Here is an 18,449-nt window from a genome sequence, read left to right on the forward strand (position 1 = left end):
TAATTTCTGCAAGGCCGTGGTGGCAGTGTTCGGCCCTGATTACCCGAGAGAGCCAACTGCCACTGATACAGAGAGGTTGTTGACGATCAATGTCAATAGGGGCTTTCAGGGCATGCTTGGTAGTATATATTGTATGCACTAAAAATGGAAGAACTATCCATTTGCTTGGCAGGGGCAGTACAAGGGGCATGTGAAAGGTGCCATTGCCATACTTGAAGCGGTGGCTTCACAAGGTCTGTGGATATGACATTCTTTCTTCGACATGGCTGGTTCTCCCAATGATATCAATGTGTTTCAGCGTTCTCCAGTGTTTGCAAGGCTTGCAGAAGGCCACTCCCCAGAGGTCAACTTTGAGATCAATGGCCACCATTACAACAAGGGATATTACCTAGCTGGTGGTATCTATCCTCAGTGGTCAACTCTTATGAAGACCATACCCAATCCGTAAGGAGAGAAGAAACAGAGGTTTGCCAAAATGCAGAAGAGTGTTAGGAAGGATGTGGAGCGTGCTTTTGGTGTGCTTCAATCTCGATGGGTATCGTTTGAAACCCTGCATTGACATGGAGTACTAAGAAGCTTTGGGAGATGATGACCTCCTGCAACCTTTCAACAGTTTGTCCAATTTCATCGTGAAAATGCATGATAGGCAGACTCATATGCAGCTTCAGGATGACTTGGTTGAGCACATGTGGACTCATACTGGCAACCAGTAGATCTATCGGTTTAAAACTTTTTCATGCAAACAAAGTTCGATTGGGTTGTAAGACTATTTGATATTATTTTTATTTCGGTTGGGTTGTAAAACTATTTCGGACGTGGAACTATTTTGCTATGTTTGATTTGGACTATTTGCCATGGTTGATTTTAATATAAATGGCCTCCGGTGGATGAGATGCGGCCGAAATGCAACCGCGCGTTGGACGCACGGCCGGCGCATCCACAAATCCGGGCGGACACCGCCCCATTGCCACCCCTAAACGGACGAAAATAAAATAAAACAGACGTCCGTTTAAGGTCGTGCGTTGGAGTTCTAATAGCTTCTTATATTATGGGACGAAAAGAGTACCATAGATGATAGTACAATGGATGTATTCTCCTTCCCCTCCAACAACCTTCTCACTTTACATATAACCTAAAAAGAGGTAAAATAACCACACATACAAAAACAATCTCCAATTTTCTTTAGCATGTCTGCTTGGATTGGACCGAAACAAAACAATATGTTGTGTACATGGTCTCATATTTTACACATGTAACTGATTGCACCACCGCCAATTGTATCCATTTTGTCAAGTAATGACTAGGCATTTTAAGATAGAATATTGTGAAGAATGATATATTCCTTCTTTCCTAAACATAAGCTCTTTTAGAGATTCCAATACAGACTACATATGTAGCAAAATAAGTGAATCTACATTTTAAAATATGTCTATATACATTTGTATGTCGTCCTTGTTGACATATCTAAAAAGGGCTTATATTTAGAAAACGGGGGAGTACATGTTAAAAAAAATATAAAGACAGAATGAAAAGAAAGAAAGTACACATTGGACTTGTGGAGACCCGTTGCGCACTCTAATTGCTTTTACACACGCCTTATAACACACGCCCACACGTGTGGTGGGAGCGACATCCGCCCTACACGCCTTGTAACACACAGACTGCGCAACGTCACCGCATGCATGCACGTGGGAATCTTTTTTGATTTCTAGTTTTTAAAATGTTTTATCTCTTAAATGAAAAATCCGATTGAAGATCCGTTTTCATCATTAATTCCATCGTGACGAGATTTTTGAAATTAGATCTCATATCAATATGTTTCGACGAATTTTTTTGGGTTAAAAGTTGCCATGTCTATTACACATGAATTGCCATGGTGTTTACACTGAAGTTGCCATAATATGTTTTAGCTAATTTCTTCTACATTTAAATATAAATTTTGACATATTATAAAACGGAGAATTAAGAAACTAGACTTGTCATGAACCATAAACTAAAATTGCCATGATACATGCACTTAAAATTGCCATGGTTCATGCAAAAAATAATTTTAATGGTCAAAGTACTGGAATTGCCATGATCAAAATACTAAAATTTCCATGCTCTATCAACTAAAATTGCCACATGGCAACTTTAGTCTAAACACTATGGCAACTACGGTGTAAACATCATGGCAACTTTTGGGCAATATTTTTTTCGTCGAAACATATCAACATGGGATCTAGTTTTGAAGATCTCGTCGAGACGGATTTAATGGTGAAAATAAATTTTTAATTGGATTTTTTATTAGGAGATAAAACATTTTTAAGGCGAAAACCAAAAAGATTCCCGTCGATGTTATCTGTTTTGGCGTGGCAAAATAAATGGTAATGGAGGCGTTTGGGCCATGTTGCTTCGTGCCACACGTGTGGGCGTTAACATTTGCGTTAATTTAAAGTTATAGTTTTGTTCTAAATCAAACTTCTCTATGTTGAACTTAGTCTACCAAAAAATACACTAACATATGCAACATCAGGTATTCGTAATGAATCTAATGAAATTAATTTTACATCATAGATGGTGTTACTTCTTTATATAAACTCCGTCAACTTAATATTCTAGAATTTAAACTAATTTAGAATAAAAAGAACATCACATTTTAATCCCACAGACGATTAAGAGTCTGCCTCTTTGAGCAAAAATGTTTATGTGCATACAAGAACACCCTGCCCATTTGCTTAGAGCATCACCAACAACTTCTGCAAGAAACTCCCATAAAACCACTTTTACTAGGTGCCGTGAAATTTAGGGGAAGTTGTCTGGCAATGTCTTTTCTCAGTTTTTATAAACATCTTCCCCTAAATCTTTTTTTTCTATTTTCACTAATAATTTGCGCGTTTGTGAAAATTGCTGGAGAATTTTTTTCTAACCCAATTTCACGTAAACAATGGTAATTTTATTGCGTCCCACAATAAAATTGTTGGAGAATCTTGTTGAAATATATAAAACAAAACGGAAAGAAAGAAAGTACACATTGGAGCTGTAGACACCCATTGAGCACTCTAATCGCTTTTACTCCACTCAAATTAATTTGAAGTTCTCTAAATCAAACTTCCCTATGTTGAACTAAGTCTACAGAAAAATACACTAACATACTAAATACATACGTATCTAGACAAATCTAAGACAAATTTTTTGGGACAGAAGGAGTACAACATATGTATTCGTAATGAAACTAATTTTACATCATAGATGGTGTTACTCTTTACATAAATCCAGTCAACTTAATAATTTAGAATTTAAATTAGTTTAAAATAGAAAGTACATCACATTTTAATCCCACGGTGGATTAAGGGCCTACCTCTTTGAGCAAAGGTGTGTATGTGTATACAGGAACACCCTATCCACTTGCTTAGAGCATCACCAACAGCTTTCGTAAGAAACTCCCCATAAAATCACTTTTTCGGGTGTGTAAAATTTCAGAGAAGTTGTCTAGCGATGTCTTTTCTCAGTCTGTAAACATCTTTCTCTATTTTTTTCTTTCTATATTCACTAACATTTGCGCGTTTATGAAAAATATTGGAGGAATTTCCGTGACCCAATTTCGCGTAAACAGTGGTTATTACTGACACGGTTGAAGGCGCTCTAAATGCTTCCACTACCGCTGCGTAGTACGACAGCGATCTGCCCGTTACTAAAAGAGGAACGCAGTTAATTTCCACTTGACAGCCCAGGCGGCCGTCCATGTCCACTACCGTAATAACGCGACAATGACAGGACTGATCCGCAAAAGACCCACCCCTCTCCCTCCCCACTTCTCCCCTGTTCCAAAAGCTTTCACATCTCTCTCTCTCCCTCTCCCTCTTCACAGTTCACACCCACACTGCGCGGCACAGTGGGCGAGTGGGCGCGAGACCAGGCGTCGTCTCCTTCTCTCCTCCGCCCCGCTCTCGCCGCCGGACGTCCTCGCCTGCCTCCGGTGAGCCCCCCTCTCCCGCTCTCGTCCCTCGATCTCTCTGGCCAGGCGCGCCCTGCAGGGGCCTGCCCGCGGCGGCGCCCAATTCCGAGCGATTCGCGCTGGTTCTAGGGGGCATCGTGCTGCGTTTCGTTGAAGCCTGACGGTCGAGATCTCGTCTGCGATGGCCCCGTCGGCAAGGTGGAGGAGGTGGGCGGCGGGATTTTGGGTGGTTCGCGTGATCGGGGTGGGGGGGGTCCGCCGTCGCTTGCCGCTCCGCGGTGGCGCGACGAGCGATCTGGGGCAGGCCGTAGTTAGGTGCGCACGGAGGGGAGTAATTCTCGAGGAATTCTGTCGCGACCCGCTTTTCTGTTTCTTTGTTCATCCGCACTCTAGTTTTCGATAATGTCTTGTTTTGAAGGCCGTGGTCTGATCTTACTATACTGTACAAACGGCGTGCTTTTCGTTGGGTCATAGAGAGGCAATGCTCAGTCGGGGCAGCCATGCTTTATTGGGATTATCAGGAGTAATTGAACTCCCCACCACGTGGAATGGTACAATTTTGCACTCACGCTTGTCTTAAACTCGTTTAGTGCTAGTATGGTCGTTCCTATCCCCGTGCATTGGCAGCTCTGGTCCGCAGCTGTTTTTTTGCATTTGCAACACCTTCCCCGAATTTGGTGAATTGGGGAAGACACTTTTTCATGAAGCTAGACACAGTTGCTCGGGTTGTTTTGAGCTAATTGCTATATGCATTTGGACTTTGGAAGTGTGTCTGTGTGGGCCACACGCGGTAGGTGTCCTTGCAGCTGAGGTGTGCAAGGAATCTTGCCACTGAAGTTTACTTGCGCGGAATTTGGGGATAGTATGATAGATCACGGGCGATAATTTTGATTTTTCATGGCAGTTAAATAGGTGGAAAGTACCATTTTTTTGGGATCTGAATTTCCCCATGACGATTCTAGCACTGCCAGTTGGATGTCTTGGAGGTAGGGGCGGGGCTTGCACTGGTACTTGCAGTTGTGGTTTTGATGTTCCATTGTTTTTTTTTTGAACTGGATCCATGAAATGGTAACCATAATGGAATTCTTTTTATCAGCTACATTAAATATTTTTTTTCCTCGAGCACGCATCGAAATATGTATCACTCCTCTGTTGGTCTTTTCCTGTTGGAGCAACTGCAGTCAGTTTTGCATGATCTGTTGCAATAAGTTCAAAATTGATACCTATTCAGATCTTTTTTTTTGAGGGAATACCTATTCAGATCTAAGACCACTATTGCTGTCATATCGTTTCAAACCTGACGCTGGTTTAATCATCCTTTTGTTACCTATCTATTACCTGGAACAGAGACTTTGGTTCCTGACTTGCATTTAATATTTTTTGGTGAACGCAAATCCAGTATAAGATTTAGGATGAAATATGAGTTAAAATTCCAATAGCTTAGGTTACTCTCTGTCACGACGTTCACAGCATTTCATTTATATGTTGAACTAATAGGTGCTGGGTATATTCTTAGTTTTTTTGCTGTTAGAACTGGATCTGCTGACCATGGCTATCAGGCTATACATCTTTAATATTACACTTGTAAATTAACATGATTATGTTATTATCTTGGTATCCACATGATATATACCTTTCTACCCTTTTGGTATAATGTAAGTTAATTTGAAATGTTGATGACACAAGCTGGCAATATTACTTTGTTATGTTGAATACTTTCAGTTTGTCTTGTAGGAGGACATATAAAACAATTAAGGTTAACGTTGGTAGCTGTTCAATCATGCCGATATCCAGCTCATCGGAACCTCGAGAATCTCGAGATCCTACTTCACCTGCACCATCCACGTCATCTTCTAGATCAAGGTATAAAAGATCTCAATTTTCACTGTTAAAAAAAGATCTCAATTTTCTCACTGTTCTTTTATTATGTTTATTACACTGGAAGTTTTCATGGAATCAATTGCTTTGCAAAATTAGCTTAGCTTTCTTTGGGTTGCTGTATCCTCGTCTAGCGACCCTTTATTTCATTTTAAGCCTTTAGTCCTCTCTTTATTATTCATAATTTTTAACTATTATTGCTTATTCTCTATATAGGGAAGCATGCAATCTTGCAGAAGTTGATGATCCTGGAAGTGCAATGTCCACTGTTGCTCGATTGCTGGAGCAGCTACATGGTAGCGTGACATCACTGCCAGAGAAGGAAGTGGCGATCAAACGATTACTTGAACTTGCCAAGGCGAAAAAGGACGCAAGGATTTTGATAGGTAGCCATTCTCAGGCCATGCCATTATTTATATCTATCCTTAGAAGCGGGGCATCTTCAGCCAAAGTAAATGCTGCGGCCCTGCTTAGTGCACTCTGCAAGGAAGAGGACCTCCGTGTCAAGGTTCTCTTAGGAGGTTGCATACCACCCTTGCTCTCTCTCTTGAAGTCTGAATCTGCTGAAGCAAAGAAGGCTGCCGCTGAGGCTATTTTTGAAGTGTCTTCAGGGGGTCTTTCGGATGATCACATAGGCATGAAAATATTTGTGACAGAAGGCGTTGTGCCGACTCTTTGGGATTTGCTCAATCCTAAGTCACGCCAAGATAGAATAGTTGAGGGCTTTGTGACTGGGGCTTTAAGAAATCTCTGTGGAGATAAAGATGGTTATTGGAAGGCCACACTTGAAGCGGGTGGAGTAGAAATTATTACTGGCCTTCTTTCATCCAAGAATACTGCTTCACAGTCAAATGCTGCCTCCCTCTTGGCACGGTTGATCTCTGCTTTCAGTGATAGCATTCCCAAAATCATAGCTGCTGGGGCTGTTAAGGCCCTTCTTCAGCTTCTGAATCGAGATGATGACATTGCTGTTCGTGAAAGTGCAGCTGATGCTTTGGAGGCCTTATCTTCCAAGTCTACTATTGCAAAGAAAGCTGTGGTAGATGCAGGTGGTCTCCCTGTTTTGATTGGAGCTGTTGTAGCGCCCTCAAAAGAGTGTATGCGAGGGGTTACTTGCCATTCTCTACAAAGCCATGCTGTTTGTGCTTTATCAAATATTTGCGGTGGAACCACTTCATTGTTGCTTTACCTGGGAGAGCTTTGCCAATCACCCCGGTCAGCTGTGTCCCTTGCTGACATTCTTGGAGCACTTGCATATACATTGATGGTGTATGATGGCACTGATGGTAAATTCTTTGATCCTGTTGAGATAGAAAGCATTTTGGTTGTGCTCCTAAAATCCCATGACAGTAAGCTTCTGCTTGATCGTATTCTTGAAGCTTTAGCAAGTCTATATGCAAATGCATGTTTCTCTGGCAGACTTGATCACTCAAATGCAAAGAAGGTTCTTGTTGGGCTGGTCACTATGGCTTCCGACGATGTTCAAGACCATCTTGTTCATGCCTTAACTAGCTTGTGCTGCGATGGTTTTGGATTGTGGGACGCTCTTGGAAAGAGAGAAGGAGTTCAGTTGCTAATATCATTACTTGGACTTTCCAGTGAGCAGCATCAGGAATATGCAGTTTCTTTGTTGGCTATCTTGAGTGATGAAGTAGATGACAGTAAGTGGGCAATAACAGCTGCTGGAGGTATCCCTCCACTTGTCCAACTACTGGAAACAGGATCTCAAAGGGCAAAGGAGGATGCAGCTCATATCATATGCAACTTGTGCTGTCACAGTGACGATATCAGGGCATGTGTTGAGAGTGCCGGTGCTGTTTTGGCGCTGCTTTGGCTTCTAAAGAGTGACAGTCCTCGTGGACAAGAGGCGTCAGTCAAAGCACTCAAGGTGCTTATACGGTCTGCTGATTCTGCCACAATCAATCAGCTGTTAGCACTACTGCTCAGTGACTCAGTGAGCTCAAAGGCACATGCCATTACAGTTCTCGGGCATGTCCTTGTGCTGGCTCCTCAAAGAGATCTAATCCAGAATGGAGCTCCTGCTAATAAAGGGCTTAGATCTCTTGTTCTTGTTCTTGACTCGTCAAATGAAGAATCTCAGGAATGTGCTGCAACTGTGTTGGCTGATATTTTCAGTATGCGTCAGGATATTTGCGACATCTTAGCAACCGATGAAATTGTTCAGCCATGCATGAAGCTTTTGACAAGTGGAAATCAAGTTATTGCAACACAATCTGCTCGAGCTTTAGGAGCACTCTCGCGCTCGGCTAATACCATGTCGAAGAACAAGATGTCATGTATAGCTGAAGGTGACGTGCAACCTCTCATAGAGATGGCCAAGACATCATCCATTGATGCGGCTGAAGCGGCAATTGCTGCATTGGCAAATCTCTTATCAGATTCCCAGATTGCTAAGGAAGCGCTAGATGATAATATTGTCCAAGCTTTGACTAGAGTCCTAAAGGAGGGGAGTTTAGATGGCAAAATTAGTGCTTCACGGTCATTTTATCACTTGCTCAACCAATTCCCCCTCTGTGAAGTTTTTCCAGATTACTCACTCTGCTGCTTTATAATTCATGCACTGCTGGTGTGTTTATCTGGTATCAGTTTGGAAAATGTTACTAGCTTGGATCCCCTGGATGTGCTTGCATTGATGGTGATGACCAAGGAGGGTGCTCATTTTAGCCCCCCTCTGCGGACTGCCTTTCTGGAAGCCCCAGAAAGTTTAGAACCTCTGGTCCGCTGTATCAGTGTTGGGCTTTCCCCTATTCAAGACAAATCCATTCAAATTCTCGCAAGGCTATGTCAGGACCAATCTTCTCTGCTTAGTGAGCACATAAACAGAAGTCAAGGCTGCATTGATTCTCTTGTCAGTAGAGTTATGGAATCAACAAACATGGAAATAAGAATCTCCAGTGCAATCACCCTCATATCTGCGTTGAAGGACAACAGAGAAGATTCAGTTGAAGTTCTTGAAGCATCAGGAAATCTGAAGAGTCTAATATCTGCACTCATTGATATGTTGAAGCAACATTCCACTTCAACATCCCTGGACATTGAAGTCTGGAAACCTTACACAGAGAAGAGTTTGTTCAATTGTGAGCAGGATGTTTTGGATGTGCCTGAATCGGGGAAGGTTCTGGAAGAAACTGTTGCACGTTTGCTCTCACTAATTTGTTCTTCTCATCCCAGGAGTAAGCTTACTGTTATGGATCTTGGTGGTGTTGACATTGTTTCTGATAAACTTGCTAGCCACTCTGCTAGCCGACAGGTGCATGTTTCACTTTTTAATCTCTATTTTCCATTGTGCTGTTATTACATTTTTCTTATCTCTTCAGCTGCAATCACTTGATGATAATTTTAGTCTTTTACTTCGCTGAAATGCTATGCTTGTTTGAGTTGAGAGATACATCAACATAAATGCTATCTTTGTGGGCCAAGCACTTTTTTGGTTCTGCATTGTTTACTTTAACCTGGCTCCTTTATGAGTTAGTCGGCTCTTTTTGGGTCCAATGATTTCTCTATCCATGTTAACCGCTTGGTGCCTCAAGCTGTTCTTCAATGTAAGAGCAAAACACACAACTCGCAGAATGGTTTAAAGCGGTCAATTAACTTGGATCTATTGTTCAAACTGATCAGAATCTCATCAGCAGGAGCACCAGGGGCTATGGTGTCTCGCTGAAGAGGCTGTTTTTTTTGTTGCAAAAAATAATCCAGATGCTTTTATTGGGTGTTGTATGCCAAAATACATCTTTCATGATTTGCCGGCTGCAGCCGCCAGCCGCTCCTGCCACCGGAGTGGGTCGGTCCATACACCGACCATGTGGACCCAGCCTGTACAGTCACCTCGGCGGCGCCGCCAATTCTGTTGCTGTGGCTCTCCCGCATTGTCTCCCTCGTCCGTAGAATGCCTCCGGCCACTCGTGCCATCGGCCTCCGCGTCTTATACAAGATATTTCTCCACCGCCTCTTCCCCGCCTCCACGGCCAGTGGTATATGCCGTCGTCAGGATGTGAGCTCTGCCTTGGCAGCCGTGCATCCTCATACCTTAGAACGCGTGGTGCTTGCACACCGGCGTGGGATGACCATGGTGAATGCCATGAGCACCTTGCTCAAGAGCCCATATGCTGCATACCAACGAGTTCACCGGCACCTTGCTCAAGAGCCTGTGCCAGGTTGTGACCGCTGTAGGGCAGTGCCACCGACATCTTGTCGCTCACTATACCAGCCTGAGTTCATGGTGTCCTTTGAGGTGGTCTGTGTCCTTTCATGGGTGTTCGTCTATGGCTGGGTGATTGTGCCGGTCCTCAGGAGTATCTTCCCGTTCGCGGCAACTCATCGCAGCTGCACTGGATGGCACCAGCTGGCTGCTCATGGTGTTCGCCATGGCCACTGCGGCGCTGGTCCAGATGAGGAGGTTGGATTGCTTAGTATCAATTTGGTGACTGCTGAATAGGGTGGAAGGGTGAAAACCAATAGATCTGCCTTGTTTTTGCCTTGCTGTAAGAAACATGATACATAGAAATAGGTTGCTTGCTGAATATGATGCACCGTTGGTGTGATAATTTTTCTCAGGATCCTATAATGTAAAAGGATATTTGCCTCTTTTGTCTTTCTCCCAGTTTGTAACTGTTTTACCTGAGTCTTTCAGGGTATATAAGTTGTACAAAAAATACAATGAAGTTAGAAAAAGATTATTTTATTCACAATCCTAATCAGCTATCTACATGTAGCAGTTACGTGACATTACCATCAATGAAAAATTTGATCTTAACCCACACCCTTCTAACTTTGATAATTTGCCCCCCCCCCCCGGCTGAGATTGACGGGTGGGGCCACTAGCCATTGAGACAACCCTGGGGCAAATCATCAAACCCTATGTAGTGGGGCAAATGATCCAAATCCCCTACTATCAATAGCTAACCTTTATAGATATGTCCTTTTCACCCCTGATAGCCTCACACCACTTATAATGCACAACAAGGGCAATGTGGCTGCATGAGTCCCTAAAATACCTCATTGTTGCCAATTTTAGGAGGCCAAAGTTCTTGAATGATCCCCAAGGTACATCATAATTAGATCTAGTTGGATACGATCATCTATTGAGTCTTTTTTTTTTTGAAATTAAGGCAGATTCACTTCCTATCATCTTAGTTAATTGCTAATTCTTCAGTACCAATTTTGTTGTCGAGCTAAGGAGCTGAGACGAAGTGCAATCGTGTTTCACTAAAATTGACTCATTTTATTTTGGAGCCAAATTTGAGCATAATGAGTGCTTTTGAACCTATCCAGTAGGCAGATATTGTTTTTTCAAATTGAGGAGCAAACCCCATTCGGCAGATTAACGAGTTTTTCCCTCAACTCTAATTAAGTCCCTGGTTCCCAAACCAAGTCTGTTGCGGCAATTTGTCCGTAAGGATGGGTCTTGCTGTTTAACCTTATACATGCTACTACAGGATGAGCTTATCGATCAGTATATACTTGCATCAGCAAAATACATTCATCAGCACATATGAAGTTACTGCTTACATAAAAAATAAATTCATCACCCTAACCTAAAAAATAAAAATAAATTCATCACCAATGCTTGCAATACCTGGGATAAATAGAAGTCCAGTGATACATCCTGCAGATAAACTGTAGTTACTTTGCAAGGTATTGATACTTTAGTCGGTCTATATGTTCCTTTTTTGACCTTTGCATTCCGATAGACTCCAGGTTGGAACCATTTGTTTTGGGTACTAGAGTTAGAATGAGATACAGCTGTACACGAATTACGTTTTGGATTATTATTACGTAATTATCCAACTAGAGTTGAGAACAAGCAAAAAAGTATCGGGGTCCTAATATATTTAACATAACATCTGGTCAACTGGCTAATACTTGTTATCTTAGTTCCATTACCTGTCCATATTTTACCGTTTCTTTTCCCATGCAAAATTCGAAGCTCTAAATAACGCTCCATGTTACAGGAACACGATGAAGATTCAGGGAGTGTATGGAGTTGCGCCCTTCTATTGGCTACTTTATTTCAGGATTCAGTGGTAGTTCAATCTTCAGCAATAATGCGAATTATACCTTTTTTAGCTTCATTACTAAGATCTGATGAGATTATTGACAAGTACTTTGCTGCTCAATCACTGGCTAGCCTGGTGTGCACTGGAAGCAGGAGTATACAGCTCGCTATAGCAAATTCTGGTGCAGTTGTGGGTGCTATAGCCATGATTGGACTGATAGAATCTGATATGCCAAACCTTGTTACAATGGCCGAAGAATTCAAGTTGGCAGAGAATCCAAGTCAAATAATATTGAGAAGTCTTTTTGATCTTGAGGATGTTCGTACTGGTGCTACTGCTCGAAGGTCCATTCCCTTGCTAGTGGATATACTTAAACCCATGGCAGACAAACCAGGTGCACCTCTGGTTGCGTTGCACCTATTGACTCAACTAGCAGAAGGTAGTGAAACAAATAAAGTTGCTATGGCGGAGGCTGGAGCTCTAGATGCTTTAACCATGTATTTATCTTTAAGCCCACAAGACTCAACTGAAACTACCATTATCAATCTCTTAGGGATTTTATACAAAAATCCTGATCTGCTTTACTATGAATCCTCACTTAGCACTTTGAATCAACTTGTAGCTGTCTTACGGTTGGGCTCAAGAAATTCTAGGCTTAGTGCTGCAAGGACATTGCAGAACTTATTTGATTCAGAGAGTATAAGAGATACAGAAGTGGCTAGGCAAGCTATACAGCCATTACTTGACATGCTCGAGTCAGGAAATGAAATAGAACAGCAAGCCACACTCGGTGCTCTGATCAAACTTTCCGCTGGCAATATCTCAAAGGCTTCAGCTATGTTTGATGTAGAAGGCAATACACTTGAAAGCCTTTATAAAATTTTGTCCTTCAGTTCCTCCTTAGAGCTTAAGAAAGATGCTGCTCAGTTCTGCTATGTTTTGTTTGAGAACTCTGACATAAGGGCATCACCGATTGCCACAGAATGTCTTCGCCCCCTGATATCATTGATGTCATCAGGCTCTAGTTTGGTTGTTGAACCAGCTGTCTGTGCTCTGAGCAGACTACTGGATGAAGAGCACAATGCAGAGATTGCTGCGACTAATGAAGTTGTTGATCTTCTTGTTAGTTTTGTTCCTGGGACAAACTACCAATTGTCAGAAGCGTCTATTGCTGCTCTTATAAAGTTGGGCAAGGATCGTCCAAACTGCAAACTTGACATGGTTAAAGCTGGTATCATAGAGCATGCGCTTGATATGATTCTGGAAGTTCCTATTTCTGTTAGCTCATCCATTGCTGAGTTACTTCGCATCTTAACAAACAACAGTGGCATTGCTAAAAGTTCTGCTGCTGCAAAAATGGTGGAGCCACTTTTCTTGCTATTACGTCGCCCAGACGTTACCATGTGGGACCAGCACAGCGCATTGCAAGCACTTGTGAATATTCTGGAGAAACCTCAGAGTCTAGCAGCGTTGAAGTCAACTCCTAGTCAAATTATTGAGCCGTTAATATCATTTCTTGATTCTCCTTCTCAAGCAATCCAACAACTTGGCACTGAGGTTCTATCACATCTTCTGGAACAGGAACATTTTCAACAAGATATCACTACAAAAAATGCAGTTGTCCCTCTGGTGCAGCTTGCTGGTATTGGTATCTTGAGCTTACAGCAAACTGCAGTTAAAGCACTTGAAAACATATCTCAGAGTTGGCCCAAGGCTGTAGCAGATGCAGGTGGAATATTTGAACTTTCAAAGGTAATTGTCCAGGATGACCCTCAGCCAAGTCAAGCATTATGGGAGTCCGCAGCACTTGTATTATGTAATGTTTTGCGTTATAGCTCTGATAACTATGTTAAAGTCTCACTGGCTGTGCTTGTAAGATTGCTGAACTCCACTATGGAGAGTACTGTCACAATAGCTCTCGGTGCTCTTCTTGTGCAAGAGAAAAGCAATTCACGGTGTGCTGTAGCCATGGCTGAGGCTGGGGCTGTACGTGCACTGTTGGAGCTCCTTAAGAGCCATCGTTGTGAGGAATCTGCAGCAAGATTGCTTGAAGCACTGATAAACAATTCAAGGGTCCGAGAAACAAAAGTTGCCAAACACTCCATTGCTCCTCTCTCACAGTACCTGTTAGATCCTCAATCAAAGAATCAGGCAGCAAAGTTTTTGGTGACTCTTGCACTAGGTGACATTTTCCAGCATGAAGCGCTTGCAAGAGCAAGCGACTCTGTATCTGCCTGTCGTGCTCTTGTAAGCCTACTTGAGGACCAGCCCACGGATGATATGACAATGGTTGCTATTTGTGCACTCCAGAGCTTAGTGATGCACAGCAGAACAAACAGGCGTGCTGTTGCGGAGGCTGGAGGCATTTTGGTTGTACAGGAGTTGCTTCTGTCTCCAAATGTAGATATTGCAGGACAGGCTGCTCTGCTAATCAAGCATCTTTTTTCAAATCATACACTTCAAGAATATGTATCTAATGAGCTCATCCGTTCTCTCACTGGTTAGTGCTCTTTCTGTCGGAATCAGTTTTTTTTTTCATTTGCCTGCTTTTCATGTTCATTTGTAATTGCTGTACCCTTCTGCTTTGGAAACAAAACATCTTTTCTGTTATCCTTTTTGTCCTTGATGGGCTATATCTTAAACTGATTTGTGCCCCATAATTGCAAAGCTATCAATCATTATCCGACCCTTCCAAGTGATTCAGATGTGTTATGTATTAAATAATGAACTTGCAATTACTAAATATCCCTTCACAATTACTCCCTCCGTTCCTAAATATTTGTCTTTCTAGAGATTTCAACAAGTGACTACATACGGAGCAAAATGAGTGAATCTACACTCTAAAATATGTCTATATACATCCGTATGTGGTAGTCCATTTGATATCTCTAAAAAGACAAATATTTAGGAATGGAGGGAGTATGTTTGTAATCTAACCTGCAATTTCTTGCAGCTGCCCTAGAAAGAGAGCTGCTCTCTACATCATCTATCAATGAAGTTATTTTGAGGACCATATATGTGATATTCAGCAACTTCAGAAAGGTCCGATTTTCTGAGGCAGCAACATTGTGCATACCCCATCTGGTTTGTGCCCTGAAGGATGGAAACGAGGCTGCGCAAGAGAGTGTGCTAGACACCCTTTGCTTGCTTAAAGAATCTTGGCCCCAAATGAATGAAGACATTGCTAAGGCCCAGTCTCTTATTTCAGCTGAGGCCATACCTGTACTACAGATGCTTATGAAGACCTGTCCTCCCAGTTTTCATGACAGAGCTGATAACCTACTGCATTGCTTGCCTGGTTGCTTGACAGTGACGATCTTACGTGGGAATAACTTAAAACAGACAATGGGGAGTACAAATGCATTTTGTTGCCTGCAAATAGGAAATGGTCCTCCAAGGCAAACCAAGGTAAGTTCTTCCATGATGCAAGTTAATTTCATTCTATGATGCACGTGTTGCTCTGCACCCAGTAATTCTATGAAATGACCATTGCAAGACTGAGAACAAGGTCTCGGAATTGGATATCAATAAATTAAAGTGGATATCACTGTATATTTGTTGGATATGCATACTTACTTTCTAGTTGATATGTTTATAGTCTGTGATTGTTGATATTTGCATTGATTGCAGCTGGTTAACCAGAGCATCTGCCCGGTATGGAACGAGGGATTCACTTGGTTATTCGACATCCCCCCAAAAGGGCAGAAGCTGTACATCTTGTGCAAAAGCAAAAATACATTTGGAAAGGTATGGTGTAGTAGCTTCTTAATTTGTATTCCTTTTTGTTGGTTCTTTTCTCTAGTCTCCTATATCTGAACTCAAACCCTTTGCTTCAGTCAACCCTCGGAAGAGTAACCATCCAGATCGACAAAGTTGTCACTGAGGGAGTTTACAGTGGGTTCTTTAGCCTCAGCCATGACGGCGGTAAGGATGGCTCAAGAACACTAGAGATAGAGATTGTATGGTCAAATAGACCGGCCAACGACAATATGTAGCATGGCTAATTTCGCATGGTGCCAATATTATTGTCGGGGCGCTTAGATGTAAATCAGCCCCATAAACATCCACATTCATCGCAGTGTAGAAAATTACATGGTTTACAGACATCTGCCTCAACATTATTTCGAGGTCGTTCTTGGTTTAGCCCCTGTAGCTGCATACGGATTTTGGACCGGCTATTTTGTTTGTACAGGTTTATTTCCTGTAATTATAATTTAGAGTAGCCTGGTGTGGGTTTGAAGAAACACATTTTCGTGTGTGCTGTCTCCTTGTGCATGTGTGCTCTATCTTGTAGTCTTTTTATCTGCTGTATCATTTTTCCGATCAACAAGGGCTCACACCGGTTCCATTTCATGGAAACGAAACCCAAAAATACAGTAGTTCAGCATTTAAGAAAGTAAAAACGACATCTCTCAACTCTCTCCCCTCATCCTACCATCTAGTTCAGGTAGCAATGCATAGACAGCAATAGCCCAAGATGACCTCAACCAACCCCACAGAAGCAAAACACATAACAACAGACCACATGAACAGAAAGCGGCTAGAGCATGATGACATGGATGCTATCATTCATCTCAGGTGCTTCATCAGGAACTCCAAACATTGTGATGCCATCATGAGCAGCACATGAAGCATCACCCCAAGTTAGTAGCTGAACCCGAGCTTCGCAGCCGTTGTAACAGTCAAGACTGATGGTATTTTTTTAACTACCATAGTTATTTGTTGCGTTAGCATGCCATCATGTCTAGTTTACATTAATCTTGAAATGAGGTTGATTCAAACATTCAAATTTTATTAAAGGCAAAACCCTAATTAAAATGCAACTTCAATAAAATGAATAGATATAATTGAGGGGTCCAATTGATGGAATCTTCTGAAACTCTGGATATTGCCTTCCACTAATATTAGGGAGCTACTAAATTTATTCCATGAATTTTGTATCACTATATTACATACCTATTGTTCAACCCCAAATAATAATTAAAATGGATTTATTTTGTTAAAGATTTATAAATATAAGCCCTAAATGCTGATTATTTTTGTGTGGCCTTAGATTGAAAAGCGGCTAGAGCATAGTGACATGGACGATATCATTCATCCCAGGGTGCTTCATCAGAATTTTGCGGAACCTTATATTTTTTTACCACAACATACTTGTTGGGAACGTTGCATGGAAAACAATTTTTTTCTACACACACGCAAGATCTATCCATGGAGATGTATAGCAACAAGAGGGGAGAGTGTGTCTACGTACCCTCGTAGACCGTAAGCGGAAGCGTTTCACAACATGGTTGATGTGGTCGAACTTTTTTCGCGCTCCAACCGATCTAGTACCGAACGCACGGCACCTCCGCGTTATGCACACGTTCAGCTCGGTGACGTCCTCCGCCTTCTTGATCCAGTAAGACGGCGAGGTAGTAGATGAGTTCCGGCAGCACGACGGCGTGGTGACGGTGATGGTGATGTGATCTCCGCAGGGCTTCGCCTAAGCACTACGAAAATATGACCGAGAGAGTAAACGGTGAACGGGGGTGCCGCACACGGCTAAGACAATGTTCTGTCCTTGTGTGGCGCCCCCTCCCCATGTATATATAGGTGGGAGGGGAGAAGGAGGCAGCTAGGGCGTGCCCCTAGGGGCTGGCCGCCGGCCCTAGGGATCCTGCCCTCCTGCGCCCCCTTTCCTTGTATGAACAAGGGGAAAGGAAAGAGGGGGGAGAGGGAAGGAAGAGGGAGTCCAACTCCACACTTCCCTTTCCTCCTCCCCTTTTCTTTCCCTCCTCATAGGGCCAGCCCCATAGAGGGCGCACCAGCCCCTTGTGGGCTGGTGTGTTCCCTCACTTGGCCCGTAAGGCCCCCTTTGTTTGGGCTACAGATCCCTGAATATCACTTTGCTATGGATTCCTGAAAATCAGCTGTGGCTCTGGATTCCTAAGAATCAGAATCTGATTGTTTGTTTACCCTGTTGTTTGTCAGCTTTAGGAGTTGTGGGTGTTGTGAAATGCCAGTAACGCCCTCGACTACTGACTATGATGTTTATATGCAGATTAAAGCACAAGCTATCTGTTTTGACTTGATAAAGTGAGAACTAGCACAAAAACACAATATATAGAATTTTTCTTCTTCGAGAAATGACATGATGTATGAATATATCATCCTAAACATGCACATGAAACGTAACATCCAAAAAACGAATCAACCCTTGTAGTCTTCCATACGAAATATATCATCCACGTACGGACCAACCATCATAGTCTTAGATACATGCACATATCATCCAAAATATGTACTAACCATCAGTCTTACATACGTACACATATCATCCAAAATATGCACCAATCATCATAGTCTCATCAAGTAATATGTGAAACTATACTTGATCCACCATCAATCCATCAGCAATCGCCTCACGAGTTGCTTTCATGGTTGCATCATCACCAACCACAATATTGGACACATGTCCCGTGGGTAGGGGTTGTGAATTCCTTGGCATGTAGTTCTCATCGCGATCACATTTGTCAAACTCCAAGTCTCTCAAATTGCTTTCTCTAATGCAATTATGAAGTGCCATGCATGCAATGATGATTCGAGCTTGCTTCTCAGGAGGGTAACTTGTCATT

The 18,449-nt window shown here is 42.4% G+C and overlaps 1 protein-coding gene across 2 annotated transcripts; it reads left to right on the top strand.

Annotated features, from left to right (window-relative positions):
* The first annotated feature begins 3,783 nt into the window (after positions 1-3,783).
* LOC123096281 (protein CELLULOSE SYNTHASE INTERACTIVE 3) lies at positions 3,784-16,080 on the top strand. 2 transcript variants are annotated; one of them, XM_044517972.1, is made up of 7 exons: positions 3,784-3,958; positions 5,672-5,800; positions 6,032-9,086; positions 11,788-14,332; positions 14,786-15,240; positions 15,463-15,579; positions 15,669-16,080. In XM_044517972.1, the coding sequence occupies exons 2-7, from the start codon at positions 5,718-5,720 to the stop codon at positions 15,825-15,827; spliced, it is 6,414 nt and encodes a 2,137-aa protein (XP_044373907.1). In that variant the 5' UTR covers positions 3,784-3,958; positions 5,672-5,717; the 3' UTR covers positions 15,828-16,080. The 2 variants fall into 2 exon arrangements, with proteins under 2 accessions (XP_044373907.1, XP_044373908.1); XM_044517973.1 differs by having other exon boundaries at positions 3,791-3,958; positions 5,660-5,800.
* Positions 16,081-18,449: the final 2,369 nt, after the last annotated feature.

The sequence above is a fragment of the Triticum aestivum genome, chromosome 4D (assembly GCF_018294505.1).
Source record: "Triticum aestivum cultivar Chinese Spring chromosome 4D, IWGSC CS RefSeq v2.1, whole genome shotgun sequence".
NCBI lineage: Eukaryota > Viridiplantae > Streptophyta > Magnoliopsida > Poales > Poaceae > Triticum > Triticum aestivum.

Bases quoted from the DNA above. Each gene is read 5' to 3' on its own strand.
- LOC123096281 (XM_044517972.1), top strand. From the start codon at position 5,718: ATGCCGATATCCAGCTCATCGGAACCTCGAGAATCTCGAGATCCTACT. The intron at 14,333-14,785 runs GTTAGTGCTCTT...AATTTCTTGCAG, and splicing joins GCTCATCCGTTCTCTCACTG to CTGCCCTAGAAAGAGAGCTG. The intron at 15,241-15,462 runs GTAAGTTCTTCC...CATTGATTGCAG, and splicing joins GTCCTCCAAGGCAAACCAAG to CTGGTTAACCAGAGCATCTG.